The 14190-nt window shown below is 41.7% G+C and overlaps 1 protein-coding gene across 1 annotated transcript in view; it reads right to left on the bottom strand.

Annotated features, from left to right (window-relative positions):
- Positions 1-4176: 4176 nt before the first annotated feature.
- The window catches only part of ccdc172 (coiled-coil domain containing 172), a 95891-nt gene continuing 85877 nt past the window's right edge, over positions 4177-14190 (bottom strand). Inside the window, exon 9 of the mRNA XM_088305281.1 lies at positions 4177-4308. Coding sequence (XP_088161407.1) covers positions 4258-4308 — 51 coding nt within the window. The 3' untranslated portion in view covers positions 4177-4257. The remainder of the gene's footprint in view (positions 4309-14190) is intronic.

The following is a 14190-nucleotide window of genomic DNA, read 5'->3' on the forward strand; positions in this document are numbered from 1 at the left end:
CACCAGCCAAAATATTAGTTGCAAGCGAGATTCAGATACACAAAGGCTAGAGTGAAATGAAAAACAAAGGGAGAGCCCAAAAATAGAAAATTGTCTTTTGGGAGCCCGGAGTGGATTAAAGACATTTCAGTTCGTTTCAAGGTCAAAGTAAAAGGAGCGACATATGAACTTGGTAACGACACAAATGAAAGGTAAGTAACCTAAGTCGAGTCCCAATCAGATTTGAAACAGATTTCTCATTGTGGGTTAAGCCTTCGCTCAACATGTGTCATAATCTGAAGGTTAGTTTTGCGTTAGTCCTCTGATTGGTTGCTATGAGCAAAGAAACGACCGAAGGCCGACCCAAAGACGCGCAGAATCGTTTTTGTAGTTCGTCGCGTTTCAAACGACGCCACGAGACCGCCAGCGATGCAGCTGGCGAGGAAATGGCCGCCGGGAAGAGCATGCCGGCGGCGTTCATAAATTCCTTTAAACGGTGTCATTCTGTGACCATGACTTCCTGTCGAGGATGTGCTGCGACGTAAACGACACTCAAAGCTCGTTTGACTGTTCTTAAATCTCTCTCGCTCTCTTTCTTCATACGTATATATATTCACAAACATAAGTGTCATTTCTTGCTGTACCCTTCCCAACAAATTGACCAAACAAACCAAATAATTTTCAAAAAAACAAACCAAAACATATTCCATTTTGGAATGAGGCTGTCATTTGCAGAACAAGTGAAGAGCGGCGAACTCTTTGCAGCTGCACTGTCAAACGACGTCCCCCAGACAGCGCTTGCGGTGAAATTGGATCCAAATGCATCGGTGTGAAAAACAGCATGCTCACGTGATGTTGCAATTTTTAGAAGTGTTGATTATCAAGCTGCTGGCTAATGGGCTCTTTGAATCATATCTCTTTGTGCTGTTGCCGTCCATTGACCAGCATTTATCTCATCAAGCATGTGTTACGTTTTACGCATCTTCAGTGACTGATTTATCCTCAAATTTTAAATTGATAGGTGTAAAAAATAGATTTGAGCAGCAGCAGCAGCGGGTGAGTAGAGTATTGGGATTTCCAAGATCCTCCGATTAAAGGAGAAATATTCCACAATTTAAGCGTGCCCAGGTGACTTGATAAAAGCGGTCTGATAATCTTTGGTTCAAATCCAAAAAGGATTACACATCTAACATCCATTGACTACACGCTACTAAATTGCATTCAATTTTCACGGGGTGGGTTTCTCTTTCCACGGCTTTTGTTACCAGGGCAACCAGACGGGGGCGAAGCTAGGGCACTGCAATGAAGAAAGGCTGGAAAGTGTTGCCAATTAGCATCTCTCTCGCTATATTTAGCGAAGGTTCCTTCTTAGGATAGAAGTGTTTTACAAAAAAAAAAAAACTGTGAGAAGTCGCTGAAGTCAATGAAATCTGACAAGATTTACCGTCGAGAAGCTGGAACTCCCATTAAGTTAACGAAGTTTGTAAAATGATTCAGTGATCATGAAAATAGATTTAAACTAATTCGATAATTGATCAGTTGTCAATGAAGTGATGAAGTGCTCCTCCTTTTTGGACTCGGCCTCGCTATTTAGCACGTTTGCGGCCAGTGTGAGCGAGTGTCGCAGAGCCTAATGGAGGGAAACGGCTGCCGGCGGCCGTGAAGCTCAACTGGAAAAAGTGTCATCACACGCGAGTAAAACGGTTCACGCTGAAGCTGAGCTGGATGTTGTAAATAAGGAGCAAGATGATGCAAGCCTCGTCATTGCTGCACATGGAATCCAACTCAGTTTCAGAAAGTACAAAGACACATTTTGTAAGAAAGTTCCTCTTTGCATGGTGACTTAGCACAGAGTCAAAAAAAATAAAAATAAAAATTCAAATTCCTCTCCAAACGGCTGTTTTAAAATAAAACGGCAAATTACCTGGGCTGCATTTGTTGTTACTTTCAGGAGACCCAAACTGCGAGAGTTTTAACCTTGCCAACGTGAGGGAGTTTTCAGGGTACAACCCCCCCAGAAGGCGATTGAAATATCATAAGAGTCGTATTGTCAGGGTTGAGGAAGGTGAGGACCCAAACGCAAGGAAGCAAGGCAGGGGTAACTTAAAGGGCATTTAATTAACAGAAAAGTAAGGCAAACAGGGAACTTGGAAAAACTAGACAACGACAGGAAACTAATGATCGGGACAGGCAACAGGGACAGGCGACAGGGACAAGCGACAGTGAAAATGACAATGAACCAACAAGAACTGAAAGCAACCAGGGAACTAAATACACACAAATTGACGAGACAACGAGGAGCACCTGGACAAGACATGGAGGGTTGGAAGGACCGGATTGGTTAAGACTAGGGCATGGGTAAACGAGCACAGGTGGACACAATAGACAAGACGAGACAAGACACGTGAACAAGGCCAAAACATGAAACCAAATACTAAACCAAAAATAACAAATACAAATCATGACACGTATAAAGCAACAGCCACAAGCTATTCTTCACTTGTAGAAATTCACCAACGGTGGAGTGACCTCTGCCGTCGCTCATCATCCGGAGACGCTTCGAGTATCTCCAGACCACCACGACGGATACTTAACGGTCCTATAAAAGATATACTGTATATGCGGGGGTGTGTGTGTGTGTGTGTGTGAGGTGCAATGTTTAAAACGGAGTGATTGTAAATAAATCATTGATAAATCCAATGTGGCTGAGAGAAGCCTTTTGCGGGAGTCGTGCTTTTCTTTTTTTTTTTTTTTTTCCCTGGGAGTCTTCGTTTGTCACCAACTGCCTTGAGACACACGACCTTTGACACTTGGGCCAGCCGTCATGATATATTGTTCAGCAAAGAGATTGACCCCTGAACTGACGTGACAAAGAGACCAGTATGCGTGCGTGTGGGTGTTTGCAAGTGTGGTGTGGCTCATGTTTTTATGACGGATTCACAATTCTGTGTTCCAAACTAAACTTCATCTAGTATCTAGTGTTTCTTAAAATCCTGTTTTTTGTAGGAGGCCATGTGGACACGCCTGTGTATGTCTAAAATAAAAGAGCAGTTCTTTTATCAAATGGCTATTTAAAGTGTGACTTTTTCCACATTTTTCTTTTTTTGGGCCATTCAGCAAAAAAAACTATTTCATCAGCATCAGCAGGAAAAGAGAAAATGTCTTCAGCCTTTCAAAACAAGATTGCGTGTGGGCGTGTGGGTGTGTGTGTGCGTGTGCGTGTGTGTGAGTGTTGTTGAACGTCTTTCCCCAAAAGGTTCATCTGCTGTTTTTGGGTGCTTTGTTTCTGTCTGACCTTCTTTTTGTATCTTTTTTTGGTGGAGTTGAGAGTTGAACAAAAGTCTTCACATCACCGATGATAGAAAAGTAAGACGTAAATCAACTGTTAGTCAATCTGCAGCCACATATCGACAACAAATCTCACTAGTCAATCTCCGGGCAGAATTTTGCAAAAGACACGGGCCTGTCGCCAGGAAAAGTCATGGCACATATGCAATAGACAAACAATTTCAGGGCACACAACAGACTTGATTATTACAGTTCCCAAAAAGTAAAAAAAAACAAAAAAACAACAACCTGGAGTTACATTTTTGTAAAGAAAATTATATGACAAAAAAAAAGAAAACTAACTGAAACTATGTCTTATGCCTATAATGATCATTTTAGTGAAAATGTCCTTCGTTTTCATCATTGTCATTTGATACCTTTGAGTCTTTGGGTTCACTTGAAATTAATTTACGTCGCGATTGTTGCACATGTGTACAGAAGTGGGGAGGACAAACAGTCCTTTAAGAATTGTGGTTTACTTTATTAAAAACAATGATCTTGCACTCGGAAAATGCTTTGTGTCGTTTAAAAAAGAAAAGTAAAACTAATACTAAAACTAACTAAAAACTATTACTAAAACGAAGCATTTTCATAGAAAACAACAACCAATAAAAACGAATAAATCAACTCAAAAAATACATGAAAACAAACAAAATTTTTAAAAAACTCAAAATGAAATTGACTATCATCAATAATCCACAACTATTAGAACACCTTTTGGTTTATCACTCGTAGTTGAAGTGTACTGTAAAGCTGAGCTATAACAAAAGCCCGCTAACTTAATGTTAACAGAAATGAAATGCCGTATTGGAAATGAGAGTTAGAAGCCTCCAAAAATGCTTTTTTAAAAGACACACAGAGCAGCAACACATACAAAGAGAGCAAAAACCTCACAGTTCCGTTCAAGGTCTTCTTTTTGTCGTAATTACGCTGCAACTCTTCCATTCCAGGTCAGTGCTGCTCAGCATTCGGTGGCACAAGGCGAGACTGCAAGGAAGAAGCCTAACACGAAAATATCAAGGAAAAAAGCCAATTTTGAATATTGATATTTTCAGGCACTTCTGCAGGACTAACGTTAACGCCGGCGTTGTTGCGCGCGTGAACCGCGACTAATCGGAAGCTGGTTATTGGATTCAATGAAGTCAGAGCTTCATCTAGTGGGACATCATTTGGCACAATTTTAAATAATTTTCACGAAACAGGAAGCGCGATTAATCGGCAAATGTACAGCTGACTGCGATTGTTTTGAAAAGGACTAATATTGTCCGCCCGATACATTGGTCAGGCCTGAGTAAAAACCCACAAAAAAAAAAAAACAAGCCCTTAAAAATGTGTGAAACAGTGCGGCCATGAATGATGAACGGTGATACAGCATGGGTTTGCCTAGCATTCTTGTCCTCTGTTTCTATATACTGTGGATGGGCTTCTTTTTTTTTTTTTTTTTTTTTTGTTATTCTGCCGCGTGAGCTGGCTCGTGTGTCTCAATGGAAAATGGAATGTTATCATGAGGCATTAGAAGTGTTTAAAGTCCAGGCAGAATGTCTGTCATCTTTGCTGCGGGCGGATGGGCTGATAACCTTTCAGCCCCGCAGCCTGATAGCAGTCGCTTCTCTCTTCTCTTCTCGGCACTTAAAGACTGGCAGGCAAATGTTCAATCTGCCGCTTAAGGAGAAACGAAAAGGCAGCAAGCCAAAAGGACTCTCCCGAGCGAGCGGAACGCTGAGGCGGGGTAATGTCGTTCTCAACACATGTGATGAGAATGTCAAAGCGGATTTGATCCTTTCATATATTTTCACTCCAATGTTAATCGGAGACAAGTACATCTGACTCACTTGCTTCACTTGGAATCATGTCATGTCAGCGCCACTCCAGTCCCATAGGTGGCAGCAACCTCAACTCCATCTGCTTGATTGGGATTTTTATTTATTTTTTTAACTACGTAGATTCAATTTGTACTAATTTCCAAAGTATATTTCAGAGCGCTCGTACCAGCCAAAGGAACCAGAACATGGTTGACGAGCCTTTGAAATACGTTACTGTGTCTCAGACCAAATGACGATGAGCTGTGAGATTCCCCAGGGGTCAATCCAGCGACCCCAAAATTTGAATGCAAACCTGCAGCTCAAGTGTCCGACCACAGCGATGCAGATGGCATCGAGATCTCTGCTTCACTGTCAGCAGGTAAAGCGTCACTGCTTTGAAAAGATCAGTGAGCAGATGCAAAGCAATTTTCTGCAGCTAAACTCAGATGAAATGCAAATCATTGTCTGTGGCTCACAGAAACAAAGACAAAATGTTAGCAGTCACCTTGAGACTCTCTCTCGCTCTCACTCTCTGAACCTTCATAATCAAGTTAGAAACCTCGGGGTAATATTGGACCTCAATTTTAACAACCACATTAAACCCATAGTAGCAGCTTTTTATGATAAAAAAAAAAATGATTTAGGCAGAGTAATCCTTGAGTTTGTCTACTGTAACGGCCTGCTCACTGGTTTCTAAAATTCCCGCATTTTCACATTTAAAAAGCCAACATCCGAACTCATTTGCAACTAGACATTATATAAAAAAAAAATTAAAAAAAAACACCCACCACGAGCAATCTAAATTCAGAATGTTCAGCATTTCAAATCAACAGAGGACCTTTTTTCAACATTCAAATCCTTACATTCAGATACATTCCACTTTATTACTTACTCCCTTCCTTCAATGTTTTGACTGAATCAAACCATTACGGCTGTAACACATTGTCTCGTAAATTAATATTTTCATGTTTTATGGCATAACTTCATTTGTTTTTTTGCACTGTAACGTTGATGTGCGGCAGCACTAGGAACTACTTTGCGTCCCTTCACTAACAATCCTGCCTTGCTTTCCTCTGTGTCAAATCAAGGGACAGAGAACTGCAAAAGTTCTTCAGAATTTCCAAGGGGAAAAAAAATCAAGGGACACAGCATTGTAAAATATGTTTTGTGTGTTGCGCTCTCACTGAATCACAACGGTGTATCGTTGTTTCAGGCCATTCACAGCCCGTAATCAACTATTTAGGAATGCGTCCATCCACACACACACACACACGCACGCACACGCACACACTTTGTGGTCCAGTAGGCGTGAGGAGGCGGTCAAATGGAAATGACTTCAGTGAGTCCTGCTGTTAGTCAGGGTCCTTTGGGTCGCACCAGCCTGCCCCGCGGCCGCACGCTTCATGGCGGAGCAGCGGGACAACACCGCACATGCTCGCACACACAAATATTATTCAGCTGCACACTCTGTCAAAGAAAAAAAGCTCATATAACCATCATCATTAAAGTGGTACGAGAGAAAGACACACACACACACATCTCCACACACACACACACACACACGCTCTTAACACACGAGTGGCGCCCTCATGTGAGCGCGTGTGCGCCGTCCCGCAGGACCTTCAGGTTGGGGCCAACTCTCTTGACGATCAGCGTTCAGTCGCCCGCATGTTGACATCGCAATGCTCCCAAATTAAGCCAAGTGGCCTTGATGGCCGCTCCAGAGTAAAAAAAAACAAAAAAACAAAGTCCGCTCTGCCTTAACATCACTCCTCTCACCAGTTTGTCATGCTTTTCACTTAATACTCTTAGTAACTCACCAAGCTGCAACTTGGTTGTCGTCTATCACGGAGGATAAAGAACATATACATGAAGTATTATGATATTGTCGGGCTACATGTACTGCTTCACTGTTTGTGCTCATGTATCCGTTAGAACACAGCAACTAGCAATTCAATCCTGTAACCTTTTAGCCTGTCAATAGTGTTTTCCATTATGAGTTAGCATCAAGCTAAGTTTTTTTGAATTTGACAGTAAACTTCAGCTTGATGTGACATCAATCAATCATCATCAATCAATAAACATCGTGAAGACTCTTTTGAACAAATTGTCAGGGGCTTAATGGGAATTGATTTGAATTGAGTTCACTGGCGCCATACAGCCCTCGTATGTCAAGTTTGCACTCACATGTCAAAGAAAAAAAACACAAATAAATGGCCGAATGACAGCTAAATCTGATAACTTGTATGTCAAGGTGTCTCAGACAAGAAAAGAACAACAATTATCCACAGAGCCACCCCCCCCCTCATCACATACACACGTGCACAAAAAAAAGTGCATACCTCACATGCACACATAAGATGTCAAGCAAAGCAAAGGTGTTCATGTGAGATTTGGATGGGGAAAAAAAATAGAAAATTGATAGTTTGAAAGGATCAAGTCACACTGAGTGAAGGCTCAGGAGGTGTCGCCATGGCAACAAGGTGTGTGGGTGCGAGCGTGTGTGTGAATGACCTTTGCTGTGTTTGCAAAGGTGACGGACGGGTGTGTTGGCTTAACTATTATTTTTTTTCATTTTAATCATTGGGTGCCGAGAGACTTTTTTTTTTTTTTTTTATCAACATAAAATATAAATGAGCGTCTTTGAAGAAACTCATTATTCATTCACCCGGAGGCGAACTGGCCTAAAGCCACTGGCCATTGGTCCAATCTTTATAAAACTATACGTATCTTCATCCCACGTCCTCCAAATGTCTGGCTCATGGGAATAGAGAACACATTCAAGTGAATTTTTTTTTAAATTTTATGCGGTGGAGGCCACACTGATGACCACTTAAATGATATTGTGCAATTGGCTGCAACTCAAGATTTCAGGCCTCAAACAGGCCAAGTTCCAGCTGTAAAGTCAGATTTCATTGAAAATGTTTGCAATGTGAAGAAAACACAATTGCGTGTAAAGAAACATATAGTTCAGAAAATTGTTGAAGATCTTGAATATTGAAAAAAAAAACACAACTTCAGTTCAAAGGAGGCTGGTTTGGCGAAACCCTTTGTTTCTTTTCCTTGCGCTGCCACAGATTGCATCTATTTTGATGCCTGAGCTGTCATGATTTCCAGATGGATGCGGAAAGTTACTGTAATGTATATTGACAATGATTTCTAGATCATCTGTCAGTTGCATAACTGTCATTGAAAAAATGAGTCCAAACTCAAATGAGTTGGACAGCAGTGCTACAAACGCAATCAATGTCGTGTCACTCCTTACCTTTTCCATGGTGAAAAGAAATGTCCACTCCAATCCATCGTGTCAGAAGAATCCTGCATATCGTTCCCATATTTTCCTCGTAAGTTCTTTATATTTCTCCTAGGTTTATTTCTACGCCTATATATTCCCCCAAAGATCCTTGCATGCTGTTGTGCATTTTGCCTGGCATAATCTTTAGGATGTCTATCATTCATGGCAGGGCAAAACAAATTCATTGGCTATAACAGGTTTCAACTATAAGGCATTTCTCAAAAGCATAAACATTAAATGACCCATTGCAATAATGAATATACCGAGATGGACCCCATTATGTCATTCTTTCCCAAATATTGCCTATACTTCACAATTTCTGCCAGGGGATTTAAACGTTTGTGTATTCCTGATCAATTCCTGCATACTCTGCATATCCAGAGCTCGCATTTTATTTTTAAATAATATGTGTCACTTCTCGACCACAAATACCCTTTCATAGATCTAAAAGCTAGACAAAATTATCATCGTTAAACACATTGCACCCCCCACACACACAAACACACACATTGTCATCTTGTTCGACATTAAGCAAGCTCAGCCTCAAATATCCAACTTGATTTTGTTGACATGGAAACTAACCAACTGTTGACTGCAGAAACCATGTTAAAGTCATTAAATCCACGCATACACACACTCACACACTAATAAGTTCCTGTGTGAATGGAGGGTATTAGAATTAACTCAGTCGGGAGGGTCACCCTTCCTGAAGCCGGCAGATAAAGCCGACGGTGGGCCGCTAATTCCACCCTAACACGCAGCAGGCCATGCGGGAGGAGGTATTAAAAAACACATTAGCAATTATCCGCCACAGACAACATACATGTGGGAGACTTTGGATTTAGCCATTGATACGTCTAAGGACTCTTTTCCCAGTTGTTCTTTTAAGAAAGCACATTGAGTTTTTGACTAGATTAAGTTGACTTAGCACCATCTAATTGCGTTAAACAAAAGTGAATAAGAATAATAATGAAAATAATGTAAATTTTTCTGCCATTTATATGCTCGTGTTGTGAAGCCATGAAAACTTTTCAGGACCTTGGTCAAAACGCCAGTGGTCAAAAAAAAAGTGAGCCTTGTGGGACACACAAAATGTCGCTCAAACAAAGAAAAATATTCATTAGGAGCACACACAAAGATTCTCCATCCATCCATCTATTATCAGTACCGCTTCTCCTCACAAGGGTCGCAGGCGTGCTTGATCCTATCCCAGCTGTCATCAGGCAGGGGGAGGAATCGGGAGAACCCGGAGAAAAGACATGGGGAGAACATGCAAACGCCACACAGGAAGGCCAGAACCGAACCATGCGCCTCTGTACCGTGAGGCGGATGTGCTAACCAGTCAACCACCGTACCGCACAAAGATTATGCAAAAATGAATCTGTATATTTAAGAACGACAGATAGAATTCTTGGAAGTTTTCAGATGGTGTTTTAAAAACAGCACCCTGCGTTTTTAAAAGAAGTAGAAAACCTTCATACTGTATATAGATGAGTTGGACTAAGCTGTCAATCACAAAATCGCCACGGGGCTCAAAGATCAACTTTTTTGTGGACATTTGAGTCCATTAAATAAACATCAGTCAGTTTGTAAACATCCGACTGCAGCGGGGGAGAATTACTAGCAGAATAAGTTGTGGAGAGCGGCATCTTAGGGAGAAGATTTGCACTCATCAAGCATTCAATTTGTATGTGTTCAATAAATAAAGTTGATAAATGGCAAAATACTCAATGTAACTTTTCAACACAAATAAAATAATGTGAATAAAATATTATGAATATTTATATTTTTTTAGCATTACCTGGTTCCTCAAAGAAAATAAATCATGAATTTAATTCCAAAAAGTGAATAGAGCAGTCAACATGAATATTCAAGACAAAGTAAATGACAAAAAATAAACTATAAAAAAAAACACGTTTTTTGTGCAATAAGTATTTTATTGAAGTATAACAAAAAACATGAATTATAAAATAACTAAATGAAATAGATAATATAAAATCAACACAAAATTTAAAAAACAAAAAAACAATACAAAGCACAAAATAAAAAAATAACTAAAAATTAAAAATTACTTTACATTTATATGTGTATAATTTTATAGTATAAAAGTGCCAATCACAACATTTTACTGCAACTACATTGGAAAATACTAACAATGCTAATTTAAAAAAAAGAAATTATGAATAGTAAATATGTATAATAGTGACACGTGGTTGACTGTTAGCACGTCTGCCTGGTTGTGGGTTCGATTCCGGCTGCGGCCTTCTTGTATGGAGTTTGCACGTTCTTCCCATGACCATGTGGCTTTTCACCGGGTGCTCCGGTTTCCTCTCACATTGGCACAAAAACAAATTTTCCAGAGGTGTTATTGTGAGTGTGGATGGTTGTGTCCCGTTGTGTGCTTCGTGATTGGCTGGCAACTAGTTCAGGGTATACCCCGCCTACTGCCCGGAGACAGCTAAGATATTTTCCCGCAAGTCAAAAGTGATGAGAAGCGGCTCAGAAAATGCACGGATGGAAAGAAGTGTAATACAAATTTATTACAAGTGCCCAAAAAGACAAAACACAAACAAATAATACAATAAGTAATCGTTTCTAAAATCACGACTCAACTATTTGTCCCTTGAGTAATATTTTCATGAAATATGAATATCATGAATCATAAAAAACTGAAAAAGTAAACTGAATGAGAAATTGAGAAAACGAAATGGCTTGGATTGCACAGACCAAGGCTTCCTTTGACGGTGAGTCGATTCCTTTGCGGGCTGTCCATCCCCAAGGAGGACCAGCAACATTCCCACATGGGACTCCACAAGCGCAGAAAAAGCACACAAGCGACGAGCCTGAGCGCGCCTGTGATCTGCAGCCATCAAAACCTGACAACGTTCCATGGTGAGCAAACCAAACAAAAGCAGATCATGAAGACCACTACAAGCAAGCAGCAATGAACGCTCGCGCAGCCGGCACGAAAGCTGCTGGCCGCACCAGGAAAGTGTTGACGATTCACAGGAAGTTTCTCCTCCCACGAGGACGTTTGGGATCAAAAGGAGCAGGCAGCGCCGACGACACCCATCAAAAAAGCGGCAACGTCTCCCGATGACGCAAACGTCTCATTTGGGCTTCTCCGTCATTCGCTAACCGACACGCTTTGTTGTGTCTCGTCCCCCTCGCGAGAATTATCCTCGGCTCGTCTTTCCAAGTTCCTCCACACTGAGCACCTCCTCAGTAACACTGGCAGCTCTGTTCGCATTCTTTCAGCCTCTCATGTGGACCGCCAAATCCAGCGCAATCCGGGCTTGTCGCTTGACTTACTTGTCAAGGTTACGCTCGCGCATCCCAAAACGTTCAAACCATTGGGTTTGTCAAGATAATCGAAGCGTCCATCTCCAGGCCGGCCACTGCAAATGTCCTGTGAACAGCGAGTTTTCTTCAAGTAGTATGAGAAAAATCCTAAACTTCACATTTTGTTGAACAAACTGTGGTGACCCACTGATCTGCAAGACGAGAAAGCTTCTGAGTTGCGCAATGTCCATGTGCTTGAAATTCTGCAGTGCAAATGCATAGAAGATCCCAACTGCCCGTGAAAGTTATCCAATTTCTGACATTTGTATTCATGGTAAAGGCATGCAATCATTATGACATTTTCAAAAAATTCCGATTTTGCTCTCTGCTACTGTGTGAATGCGAAACGGCTGCCACGTTTTGGCTCTTCAGATCACTGATCCCTCTGGTGCATTGCAGCAAGGCACTGGAGTGGCCATGTGCCATTGATGTGTGTGTACGGGGAGCTGTTCTATTGGTCAGGAAGCACGGCGAGTGGTGGTCCGCACATCTGTCTGGCAGTCAAGAGCTTCTGGATTTCAATCGCAACTCTGCCGACTAGATTCCAAGAACACATTAGCCCGATCCACAAAAGAAATCGTCACTTGTTTGTCGACGTGTGAGCCGAAGCAGGCCGTCTCCCGCTTCTCCTTTGCCGAAAAATTCCAAGCCCTCGGGACTTGCTGCTGTGAAAATTGGCTGGCTGGATAGTCACCGTCACACAACGGGTTAGCGTGAAATGCTAATGCTAATTCAAATGAGTGTGCGTGTGTGTGTGCGTGCAATCATCTTACTTGCGTCTCGCTCTTAATTCAGTCTGAGTCCGCGTCAAGGTCAGATGACTCACATACGCACACACACACACTGAGGCGTATCCATGACGACCGCACGTCCTCCTCTTAAAGATTCAGAAGACATTCTTCCACGGCATCCAAAATAAAAGGTGCTTCATTCTTACATGCTATTGGGCAACGTGCTTATCTCTGCAATAAGCTTTTCAAAAGGATTTGCGTCCCGCTATTCAACGCGCTTAACACGGCAACATCTCGCTTAGCAACGCCTCCAGCCTGCAACCTTCGAGGTTCATTCAAGAGACAAAGTGCCGTCATGCATATTCTCAAGCGACGTCCCTGACGCGATTGTGCTTGAATGAAGGCAAGAAACGAGTTGAGGTTGTCTTGTCTCTCTGGGACGGTGTGAATGTCTCCAAATAGCGCCTGCGATTCAATCATTATGCGGTCTGAAATATGAAAACCTGGAAAGACTGAATTGTTCTCTGTATTTATCGGGAACTTTATGAAAGGCTGTCTCAAAGATGACATCCCGGAAAAATGATAAATTGTTTTGTATGTTCTCCCCGAGCCTGCGTGGCTTTTCTCCGGGTGCTCCGGCTTCCAAAAATGTCCTTAGGTGTGATTGTGAGAGTGAGTGTTTGTTTGTCTTTGTGTGCCCTGCGATTGGCTGGTGACCAGAGGTCTCTCTCATTGGTGAGAAAATCCAGAAAAACAGAATCACAAATCTCTACTCATGAATAAAAAATCTTTAAAGACTCAAGAGTCATTAGTCTGTATTAGAAAAGGATTGGTCATTGTGAGTGACTTTGGTGTCGTCGACAGTCCTTGATGTTCTCACTGTATCGCTGTTTCCGTTTGCTAGCGTGTCGGACGGAGTGCACTTCTGCTCTTAGCCTGCGGGGTGCGCTGGCGCTAATAAGGATTAGCCCTCCAACGTCACGGCCCATTTCCTGCACGCTGACGCTCGGCTTTGCTGACAGCCACTGACTTTCCTGACGGCACTTTTGTGGATTTTTTTAACTTAATTTATTCAAAGAGTGTTGAGCTGAATGTTATTAAAACCAAACACCAAAGGATAACAACGATGCCCCCCCCCGCTCCAACTTCCGACACGTTTCTTCCTCTGCAAAATGCAATGAAAGGAGGCAGATTTAATTACGCGCAAGGTGATTGACTTGGACTTCTAACCCGACAAAATGTTTTATGAGGATAACATTTCCATTTCAATCTGCTTGGTTGAGTTTGAGAATAAAATGGATTGTGGCGACTCAGCAAGATCCTGACTGTCTAAAATAAAATCCGCTGGCTCGCGTGTGAACACACGTGTTTGTTTGTTTTCAACTTGTAGACATGATACACGATTCAGGGCCATCCTGACTAATTGATGCACAACTCGAGTAATAATAATAATAATAATAATAATAAATTCCATGGAGACACTTCGCAAAAAAAGTTTCAATTCCACACTCAATTTCATCTTACTGTCACGTGAAATGTCACACGTTGGACAAATCAGAAAAATCCCTGCAGCAAAAATCAGAGAAAGAGAACTATACTTTATTTAGGTTGCGTTCAAATGAATGTAAAAACACTTGAATCTGCGCCAGCTTCTGCAAAAACAAATAAGACAGCAGAGCAGATGGCGATTTATATGTGCTAGTGTTACTGAGAG

The sequence above is a fragment of the Idiotropiscis lumnitzeri genome, chromosome 9, assembly GCF_059441095.1.
Source record: "Idiotropiscis lumnitzeri isolate Australia: NSW breed Sydney's pygmy pipehorse chromosome 9, RoL_Ilum_1.0, whole genome shotgun sequence".
Classification (NCBI taxonomy): Eukaryota; Metazoa; Chordata; class Actinopteri; order Syngnathiformes; family Syngnathidae; genus Idiotropiscis; species Idiotropiscis lumnitzeri.